Raw genomic sequence first — 10,793 nt, forward strand, 5'->3', positions numbered from 1 at the left:
AAAAAGTAAATAAGCGCAGTTTAATAAACATAAAACTTAGTTAGGGGGCCACGGTCACAAAACGGTCCAGTTTAGCAGTTCACTTGCCATAATTAAATTAAAAAAAACGCCACCGCGCGCTCCAGCCGCGCCCGTCGATGGCATGGCCCTCGCCGTCTTCAGTGGCCGCCGGTGTCGTCGTCGTCGCTGACAAGGTCGACGTAGGCCGGCGGCGTCCAGAGGTGGGACGGCGGCGCGTGGTACACAGGGGCGGCCTGGAAGGCCGGAGGTGCCTGCACCACCTCCTCCCGTGGCGAGGCCTCCCGCTCCGGTGACCGCGGCGGCGTGGGGCACCAGTTCACGCCCCCCACGGCGTCGGCCATCTCCGGCGCGGTGCACGACCAGCTCCATTGCTGGCCCACCAGGCCGGGGTGGAACGTGGCCACCGGCTCCTCCTCCATTGCCTCCTCCCTCCTCTCCTCCTTCTTGACGGCCACCATCTCCATCTCGGGGAAGGCGACGTCGCCGGCGGCAGAGAGTGCCAGCGCCTCCTCCAAGTCGTCCCATTGGCGCTCGTCGTGCGTGTTCATGGAGTCCTCCATGACACGTTGCATGAGCCGGGCCTCCTCCGCTGTCATGCGAGGAGGTGGAGGTGGTGACGGAGACGGGGAAGGCGACGGCGTGGGCGTGAGGCTGCGCACCTCTCGACGTGGCCGCGGCGGCCCCGACACCGTGCCGGCGAAGTAGGACGCGAGGCGCGTGTCGTGCTCGTCCTGGAGCCATGTGTCCCAGAGCACGGAGTCGGGGGCGTACATGTCATCGGGGAGGAGGCGGCGGCGGCGCTCGATCTCATCGCGGCGCACACGGCCGCCCATCGGCACCGGCGGGATCGGGACCCGGTCGGCGCAGAGGTGCCATCCGTTGGGGAGGTGGACGTCGCTCCACAGGACCGGCGTCCTCGTCTCCCAGTACCGCCGGCACACGTCCGCGCTGAGGTACTGCAGGTCGCGCTCGCCGGCGGGCCTAGGGGCGATGGTGAAGGGGGCCGGCGCGGGGCTCGACGGGAGGAGCGCGGCGGTGACGCGGGCTCCTCCTTCTTCACGGAGCCGCGGCGGCGGCCCGAGGAGGAGCCGTCCTCGCGGTCGTGCTTCCCCTTGCGGCCGTAGTTCCATAGCCCCATGGCTGCGGCCGGCCGGCGAGTTCAAGGACGGGGAGTGGCTAGGGTTTGGGCGTGTCGGCTTTCGAGGGGGCAGAGAGGGGCCGGAGTGGGAAGCGAGGACGACGACCGGTTCACGGGTCCCATTTAAGAAGGACGGCGACCGTTCGATGACCGGATGACAGGTGGGCCACCCGCCCATGCGCATTGATGTTGGCAGATGGAAGATAGGTGGCCGTCTACCACGCGGCCCTGACGCGGACGAGCGCGCGTCCGTTTGCCGTCCGTCGCGACCCAAACCAGGCACAAGTTTGCGCTCGAAATGGGTCGGCCCGGACACAAAACGGACAAGATGGGTCCGAGCCGTCGCGCGCTGAGCCGCCCGATTTATTCTTTTTACCCCAAACGGATGGGGCCAGATAAAATGGGGTCGCGCGGTAGTGTTGGCCTAAGCAATGAGCAGGCACAAGCAAGGCATCTATATATGTATAGATATCGGCGAATGGAACTGCATGCGCAGCAACAGTCTAATGATTAGGAACAATTAATCTCACACACACAGGAGTTCACTCAAAAGTTGGTGCACGTACAAATGAAGCCAAACTGGAATTTTCTCTTTCTTTTACTGAAAAAGGAAAATCGGATATTGGTCCTCAGCCAAAAACACGCGCACACGTACACGCTTGTGCCCACTTATCTCCCTTTTCTGAGTCTGAGCGGCGGCTTACCGCTCCTCTTCCACATGACTAACGCTGTGCTGCCGTCTGCTGCATGCATGGACGGCTTGATTGTCTCGTCGTGCAAACATCGTGCATAAATTGTCGTGTGTAGCAGGACTCCATGACTAAACCCTCGGGTTGGCGAAGGTTTTTCTTTAGGAGAAAAAAAAAAGGAAAAATCCTTGAGGACTCATGATTGTTCATTGCACCAATAATACTTCCATTTTTTAATTTTCTTTTCAGGCCTGTCTTTTTAACCTGCAAAGGAAGTAAACAAATAAAAGAATTGGATTAGATGAGATCACATACAGCACCAGACCAGTTTGTCACTGTCAGGTGTAAATATGTGCCATCATCGCAAAAAGAAAAGGTGTCAATATATGTGCCCTCGTCGCAAACAAGAAGAAGTGTAAATGTGCCGTGGGATGGGTTGAATTCACAGTAGATGAGCTTACCATAGTATGATTTGGGCGCATTGCAGCGGAAGCATTTGGTTCTGTTGGCGTAGTTTTGCACGGTACAATCCAGTCTGCATCGCCAAAACACGTGGTTAATTTTCTTTCTTTTCATGCATGCACATTCCTTGGAAAGCTAGCTTTAATCTAGGCACTAGTGGAGCATAACCGATTAGCTAGCTAGGTAGACTAGTAGAATGCCCGTGCGTTGCCACGGGTTTTTAATTTATTTATTTTGATTACACCTATGAATAGAACGCATATCAAATTTCACATGTATTTTTTTCTTCTGATTATGCATATAATGTATATCATATTTCACATATATAGAAAAAATAGCCTGCAACAATTGGAAAATAATTGAAGTCCACTGCAATGTAACTTGATTATGTATAGGTAGAGAGCAATATTATATGTTACAATTAAGGTCTACATGATGCGCTTAAGATATTTCCGGTCAGGATTGCTGCCTTTAGCTTCATTTGGATGGTATCTATAATACAAAAATATATTTCTCATCTCATAACCATCCTGCACAAGCACTATATAATTAGTATGAAGATTTAATCAAGCTAATATATACCTATAGATTTCTTGTTCAGTTTACTTTTTTTATCAATAATAAATCACTCAACATCTATCTCTTTGTCCAACAACTCTCAACTCTCTCTGCAACCCCAGTCCATGGTTGCCACCTCTGTCCGTCTCTCTCTCTCTCTCTCTCTCTCTCTCTCTCTCTCTCTCTCTCCCTCCCTCCCTCCCTCCCTCCCTCCCATCAATCACTTGACTTGGAATAAAAAAGGGTTAGAAAAGATACTGTATAAATAGCATGCAGTCTTGCTAAATATTGCAGTGTGATAATAATATAGTACTTGTGTAACACCTTCTTATGATTTGCAACAAAGAGAAATTTACGGTCAAGGTTCAACAACACACTGTATTTTTCGAAAAGATGGAGTAACACTCTAATGTCCGTTTCAGTCTGATGTGTGTTGCTAAGATATGGTACCCATAAACCAGTTTGTGAGCTATTAAGAGGGACAATGCATACTCCAAATCTGTTTTGCACGGATTATGGTTCAAATAAAGATATTTCGTTGGCTGCCAAGAAGAGTGTAACAAATCTAGTAGACTATGTGCCCTTATCACTTTGTAGCTTTGTTCGTACCTCTACATCAACACAATGGAAAGTAAAAGTATGATGACAGCAGATATGCAAAATAACTTACAATCTGAGTAACCAAATGTAGTGGTTGAGATAGAAGTGCAATCCTTTTGCGTTAATAGTCACCATGTAGAAGAAGACCCATCTGATCATCCAAATACTATATATACAATATGCACCGTAAGCACTACATTCTTAACCCAATACAGGAATTGTAAGTAACAAGAAATTTTAAAATTATCTCTCTTAGCTGTAGACTCTGTTGATTTTTCTAGTGGTGAACTTTCCATGATGCACTACTTTTCCATGGTTAATTGTCAGTCTTTTGAGTTAAACCGAAAAAGGCTTTCGCCCTGCTTTATAAATAAAGCAAACCGCCACATAGCACCAGTACACAAGAAGGTTCACACCACACACACACAAGTCTCACAAGACAGAGTACAAAAGGTTTTGCTGAGGGCACACCTCAACAAGCCCAAAATAAACACAAAATGGGGCCGGGGAGGGACCCGACCCCTAATCCGGCTCGGGAGGTGGCGGAGGGAGCGGCGGCGATAAGTGGACGACCATCGAGCGGAGGTCGGCGATGAAGGCAGAGATGGCGTCCCGATCCTGGGGCGGCTAAGCGGCTGCCAGAGCTGCAAGTAACCAGACAGTTTGAAGAGAGCGTCAGTAGCACGCTGAAGCGGAATGCGCTAGATCACAAATCTATTGCGGATCGTCCAGAGGGTCCAAGCAAGAGTCCCAATCTCCAACCACCTAATGTGGCGAGAATGCGGGGAGGAGGCCTGGAGTTCAGCGAACATGTCGGGGAAATTGGTGTGGCACCAGTTGCCACCAACCACCTCACGAAAACAGCCCCAAAGAAATTGGGCGGAAAAGCAAGTGAAGAAGATGTGATTCGAGTCTTCAGGGACGCCACAAAGCGGGTAAAGGCCGGTACCGGGGCCATTGCGCTTGCGGACCTCTACGCCAGACGGAATCCGTCCGCGGATCCATTGCCACATGAAGATTCAGATCTTCAGGGGAAGGCGGACATGCCAAACCGCCGTGAGGGGAGGTGGGGCGGAGGAGGGGGCGATAGCCCAGTAGAGGAACTTGGTGGAGAATTGTCCCGACGGCTCTAGGCGCCACCGAACAGAATCCGGGCCAGCGTCAACCTGTGGCTCGTGGAGGGCAATGCAGTCAAGCAGCTCCTGCCAGTCGGCAGTTTCCAGAGGCCCAAATGGTCTCCGGAAGGCGAGACACCCTAAGTCAATAAGGACCCTCTCAACCGAGATCCTAGGATCTACGACGATGGAGAAGAGGTCGGGGGAGCGCACAGCGAAGGGGGAGTCGCCCACCCAGCGGACAAACCAGAACAGAGTCGTAGCTCCAGATCCAACCGAGATGGATGTCCCGATGCAAAGCACCGGGAGCAGCTGGATGACCGACTGCCAGAACTGGGAGCCGCCAGTTCTCTGGCAGAAGGCAAGTTGGCTGTCCACGAAGGTATTTATTTCGGATAATGTCTAACCAGAGGCCACCTTGCCCTTGGGCAATCCGCCAAAGCAAGCAGGATAGTAGGGCGATGTTCATGTGCTTAAAGCACATGATCCCAAGCCCTCCTACTCCCGAGGCTTGCAGATGTCCGTCCAGCTGACCATATGGTGTTTCTATCTATCGTTGTCGCCTGCCCAGTAGAAACGAGACTGGACTTTGGCGATCTCATGATGCAGGGTTGTCAGTCTTCTTCAGAAAAAACATCACATTACCAACAAAAGCTTCATCTTCCACCAAAAGAGCACATGTACCGTTGCCTTGCTAAAATGCTTCAGATTTGGTAACTTGATTGCTGCAATTACCACACACAACTGAAATAAACCACAATAGGACAGACAAACTTAATTTCGGACGTCAAGTTAATAATCATGGAGAATTAGCATCTCTTTGAAGATTGTCCAGAGTGCAATCAAATCATATTTTGTTGTAGCTTAACACAAAACAAAACAAACACATTTTCTAAAAGCGTAATCTCGACAGTGAAAAACATCAAAAGGGCATTAGCCGTGCATACAGATTAATTAGTCCTAGCAAATCTATAACACCAGTATAGTTTTCAAATCAGTCATAGCAAATCTAGATTGACACTAAACCTTCTACTAACTATGTCAAACTAAACAGGAACTTTGCATTGTCTGGTCACTGCGTCTACAATCCGACATGATTGATTAATTAAGTTGGCAGATTTTTTTATTTGAAAAGAGAGTTGGTAGATGATTTTAAACTGCAACAACTGATATATGTGTGTGGCATGCACGCACACCTAGCTAGCTTCTTGGTAATGGTCACCGACTAACAATCAAACGAAGACATACACGGTGCTTAACCAATAATAATTTAGCAAATTACAAGTTAACTAAAGCATCAAATTAATTGATAGATTCTTGGTCATGGTCAATGACTAACAATCAAAGCATCAAATTAATTAATTACCAGCATATGGATGCAGAGGCAGTTGGTTGTGGGGCCTTGGACCTCTGGACCCTGAGGCGGGCGAGGTTGCAGTTAGTCCTCCGGTCGTCAATCACCGATACGGACCGAAGCACGCCCTAATGGCCGCCTCCGCCTCCCAAAATGTAACCTGCCAAGCATCCATCTAGGCATAGCATCAACTAACGGGGCTGAATTAAACAAGAGAATTAACTACTGAACATGAATCGATGATGAGGGGAAGAGAGAATTGTTTGGGTGGGTACTCACGAATCCGCGGCCTTGGATATGTCGGTGCCCTTGTTGGCGATGACGACGGCCTCGAGGATCTCGCCGAAGAGCTCGAACTGGTCGTGCACACCCTCCTTGCTCATCTTCCACGCCAGGCCATCCACGAACACCTTCGCAGCCGCGTGTCATCGCTGCCCGCCGACGCCTGATGAGCCATGGAGACCCTCTTCTCCTTCTTCTTCTCGCTCTGGGATCGGCCTGGTTTCTAGTGTAGCGCTTGGTTTCCGTCGATGTAGTGAATAGATCAGCGGCGTTCTAGGGATCTGGCGATCTCGTACGTGTACAAGATTCGGCGGCGTCTTCTCTGTGAGGTCGGCGGCGGCGATCTCGTGCGTCTGTGTGAGGAAGATCACACGACGGTGGCTGCATGTCCTCCAGGGGATCGATAGGATCGGTGTTTGTGCGGGTTGTTTTTTTTGGGGTGCTTGCGTGGGGTGGGGTGGGGACAAAAAACCAACGAAAAAACCGGACCAAAATGGTGGGACGAAAAAAATTCGTGAAGACTATTCTACCAACTTAGACATTAGGGGTAGAGATATTAGTGCATGATGCTATAAAGCAAAGGATTCCATCCGTCAGAATTAGCATACACAACCAATACTTCATAAATTCATATGCTCAATCAATTAGAAAACAAAGTTACTTCCATTCAAGATGAAAAACTAACACAGGTGAATGCCCGTGCTACCATGAAACAACAAACTAAGACACTAATCAAAACATCATTTCAATTCACAATGTGAACGTCACATGCGACTTATGACTGTGTTGCGACAAAAATTGATAGTACAAATCAAGCCGAACATATTTTTCATCATGAGTCAATCTATTTTTTTGTCTTTCTTGATTAGTTCATTAAATGAGATATTGATTAAAATATCTATGTCATGTGCATGTGTCACAACATTTTGTGTAAAACATTGGACTATTTCTCCTATTTTCTGTTCTCAACACCATCTCAGTATTTTTGTTTCAACCTGTTGTGCTCGGCGATACTTACCCCTAGGGACTCTCTTCCTCTCGTCTTCTCCTCTTTCCCGATGAAATCAAAGCATACGGTAAAACAATGTTAAAATCAAACATTTTCACGCGTCTTTTGTGCAAGTACCTCAACTGTAACTAAGGGTGAGTTGCCAACAACACGTCTCTTACCTGTTGTCAGGTATAGCTAGCGCCTAGCAAGGAAAATGATTTCAGTTGGAAAAACATAACTGCTGCTGAAGTAGTAAGATATTTGTGACCAATCCGATCTACTTCTATGTATTTTATTGAGGAAGAAAATCTACACCGGTACCAACCAGAACGTAGGAACAAAACAGAAAACGAAAAAACTGTGTTGGTCATTGCCATCGCTGCAAGTGAATGAATTCTAAAATATTCTCCAGCTCAATAGATACACCACCATACATGCAATGCAAGCTACATAGTCATTATCATCTCTGAATTATGTTTAATTCACAAAAAGGATCTATTCACCATTTACTCAATAGAAAGGAGATACAAAACTTATGCGTAAAATATAATATGATGGAAAATTAGATGCCAGCAGTTTCTGTAATATTCAAACTTTGTACATTGCAAATTGCAAAAGAAAAAACTTTAGACAAAAGCCTGCACGATTACCGGCTGGATATCATATAGAAATATATTCAGAATTCTAGAGCGGTGATTACTGATAGCACATATGCTAGTGGAGAGAGAACTCACTTGTTGTGAGAAGAGGAAGAAGCTATGGCCAAAGGTTCGTTGACATTTTCGTTGAACATGCTTCTCGAGCAGGTAAACACACACCGGCATCCTCCCGTGGCTGGCAACGGCGTGTAGAGCCCTGGAGCCACCGTCCCTAGCTGCCTCCTTGATGCGGCCGTTCCTGCCATCTAGCGCCCTCGCCATGCCTGGAAAAAAATCGCCCAAATCAGAAACAAGGGCAAAAAAACAAACGCCCAAATCAGGATCTGGATGACCTGGACGCAGGGCGTCGTTGGAAGGCGCGGCGGCGAGCTCCATGACACGGCCATGGCGGCACCTGCAGAGAGGAATGGCGTGCAGCGCATAGGCATCACGTGTGGATACCTGCCTGCGGCGACGAGCTGCCGAGGGGCCGAGGGAGGGCACGTAGAGGAGGCTCGATCAGCCAGCTGAGGAAGAGGCAAACGCAATCACACATGTATCGATCGATCCATGAAAAACTTTGCTCGCTGCCTCGCTCGCCTCCTGGACTGCCCAGCCGCGGCGTTGCCCTTTGTGTTAGGTGGATGGGGCGCTCGGCTGGGAAAAGGTAGGGAGGGAGGGCAAGGGGTGCGGGGCGGGGGCGGCGGCTGCTGGTGTAGAAGGGGATGAGCGCGGGCTAGCTAGGGATCACGGGAGCCGGGAGGGAGGTCCTGCGTAGGTTTTCACGTTTGGTCTTTTTTTGAGGATGACGAACGAACGACTTATGCTCAGGAGAAAAGATAAGCGCGTCTAGTGCGTGTTCGAAGGAGCTAAGTATGGAAGGGGATCGGTGAAAAAAATAAATGAAAAGGTAGGTGATTTGTTTGGAAGCTGGTCCCATGTATATGATATTATTTTTGAATTCTTAATTACCAAATATTTACATGATTGAATTCAATCGACACCTACCAAAGTAAGCACGAATAAATGAAAAGAGGATCGGACGCGATTCGGTTTTAGTTGCGAAGGAGAAAAAATTTAAAATGAGGGAGATGGTGAGACGGGGACAAAAAAAAATCAGCGAAAATAAACCGTGGATGTTATTCACCAACTCAGACATTAAGAGTAGAGATTTGTTTCCTAATTAATGTGATCGAGCAATTTAAGGTAAGGTTAATTAATTTAGATTTGGTCTTTAGAGATTGATCGTGATTGATTCTTTCACATGAAGACATTTCTTAATAACTTGCGTCAGAAAGGAAAGTTCTGATTCGTTCAAATTTTTTTGTTGTGTGTGAGGATGACGCGAAACTAAACCGGTGGGGTGGGGTAGGTGACGAAAAAACCAGCGAAAAAAACCGTGAAGACTATTCACCCACTGCTTCATTAAAAGTAGAGATAGGAGCCGAGGCAGACGACGAACCTGGGGCAGATCCAGTCGCCGGCCTTCCAGCCGGCCTGGCCGGCGGCGTTGAACCCCCAGTTGTGCGCTACGGCGGCGGAGTCTGTCTTTGCGGCGCTGCACTTGAAGCAGCTGGCGCGATTGGCGTAGTCGTTGACGCCGCAGCAGCCGCAGTACCAATCGCCGGGCTTGACTTCCCAGCTGCCGCCCATGGCCGCGTAGTCCGGCCGCTCGGCGCCCAGCTTAGCCTCGTCGCACCGCTGGCAAGCGTCCCGTTTGCAGAAGTTGAGGTACTGGCACGACCTGCAACTCCAGTCACCCGACTTCCTGCTCATCATCACCTTCTCCATCTCTATTAATAATCAGAAATTAATGGATCCTTGTATCTTTCTATCTATCTATCTATCTATCAGACCAGTCAATGTAGCGTGTGTCTAGTCTAGCTATCAATCTAACCCAAGGAGAAGGTGATGAGAGGCAGCTTAGCTTGTCTTGTGTTGGATGGTCGGGTTGGTTTGGAGATGGGAGGTGGAGCGGTCTTTTATATACGGTTTGGTGCTGCACCAGGAGGAGAGGCCGGAGAGGGGAGGAGTGGAGTAGAGCTGGCTAGCTTAGGCCAGTTAGTTGGGGCCCAAGTAAAGCCGGACGGAAAGGTGGATGCATTATTGTTTCTTCTTGCTCCACCTCCACCTCCACTTACATGCAGATGCAGGGCAGGCTGAGTGAGTGTGCGCGCTCCGCTCCCTAACTGTCTACCCCCCCTTTATTTCTTGCAGCAACTGGGGAATCCCCACGATTGATGGGCCTTTCCATGCTCTGCAAGCTAGAGATCACTGTGCTGTGTGAGCGGGGAGTTCCCGCCTCCTCCGGTCTCCAGCTTCATCACGCAATCTCTCGTCTTCTCTTTCCATAGTTTTATTCTTTTGTGCTACTTAGTTTTCCTTCGTTTGCGAAATGGACGAAGGACTTATATTAAATAGTACAAGCACTTTCAAAAACACTCTTACGAAAATTAAAACAAACATCCAAATTTTGGGGTGCCGAAGTCTTTCTTCCATCTGCATCCACCCAAGGTGCACCGTGAGCAAAACTTGTGGTAACCTCTAAATCTCCGTCTCAATGGAACAAACCTTTTTAAACCCAAGAGCTTGTGAAAGCAGCGTTCGAGAAGTCGCAGATGTAAAGCAGAAGACGTCGACGACCGTGTTCTGTGTAGCAAATTGACGCCCTGAAGAAGCGAACGTCAGAGAAGACCTGTAGAACGGCTCAATTCCGACCGAACAGAGTCGGAGAATACAAATATCACACGCTCCGCAACAGGCCGAGAAGGGCCAACCTTCGTAGTTGGTCAAGCTATTAAAAGTTTAGTCTTCACTCATAAGTATTTAGATTCTTATCTGAAATAAATAGTATAGTACGTATGAAGGAATGCAAAAAAAAAATTGTAGATCTTCAGGAGGGTGTATATATGAGAGTATTGTGCACAATCTGAGATTTAACTTCA

At 48.7% G+C, this 10,793-nt stretch overlaps 1 protein-coding gene across 21 annotated transcripts; it reads right to left on the reverse strand.

The window, feature by feature from the left end:
• Positions 1–1,671: 1,671 nt before the first annotated feature.
• LOC123078340 (zinc finger protein VAR3, chloroplastic) lies at positions 1,672–9,940 on the reverse strand. Of its 21 annotated transcripts, none has more exons than XR_006437355.1 (6): positions 8,202–9,244; positions 6,217–8,132; positions 5,950–6,112; positions 3,539–5,308; positions 2,310–2,383; positions 1,672–2,112 (listed from the first exon to the last, which is right to left on the reverse strand). XR_006437355.1 is itself a non-coding variant. In XM_044500815.1 (5 exons), the coding sequence occupies exons 2-5, from the start codon at positions 8,112–8,114 to the stop codon at positions 2,108–2,110; spliced, it is 345 nt and encodes a 114-aa protein (XP_044356750.1). In that variant the 5' UTR covers positions 8,115–8,132; positions 9,311–9,892; the 3' UTR covers positions 1,672–2,107. The 21 variants fall into 21 exon arrangements, 4 of the variants coding, with proteins under 4 accessions (XP_044356750.1, XP_044356747.1, XP_044356749.1 ...); XR_006437352.1 differs by having other exon boundaries at positions 5,950–6,097; positions 8,202–9,243; XR_006437353.1 differs by having other exon boundaries at positions 3,539–4,112; positions 5,229–5,308; positions 5,950–8,132; positions 8,202–9,239.
• Between the last annotated feature and the right edge of the window lie 853 nt (positions 9,941–10,793).

This window comes from Triticum aestivum, chromosome 3D (genome assembly GCF_018294505.1).
Source record: "Triticum aestivum cultivar Chinese Spring chromosome 3D, IWGSC CS RefSeq v2.1, whole genome shotgun sequence".
NCBI classification, from domain to species: Eukaryota; Viridiplantae; Streptophyta; class Magnoliopsida; order Poales; family Poaceae; genus Triticum; species Triticum aestivum.

Bases quoted from the DNA above. Each gene is read 5' to 3' on its own strand.
- LOC123078340 (XM_044500812.1), bottom strand. From the start codon at position 9,639: ATGGAGAAGGTGATGATGAGCAGGAAGTCGGGTGACTGGAGTTGCAGG. The intron at 8,133-9,310 runs GTTCGTCGTCTG...ATTTTTTTCCAG, and splicing joins GGCGACTGGATCTGCCCCAG to GCATGGCGAGGGCGCTAGAT.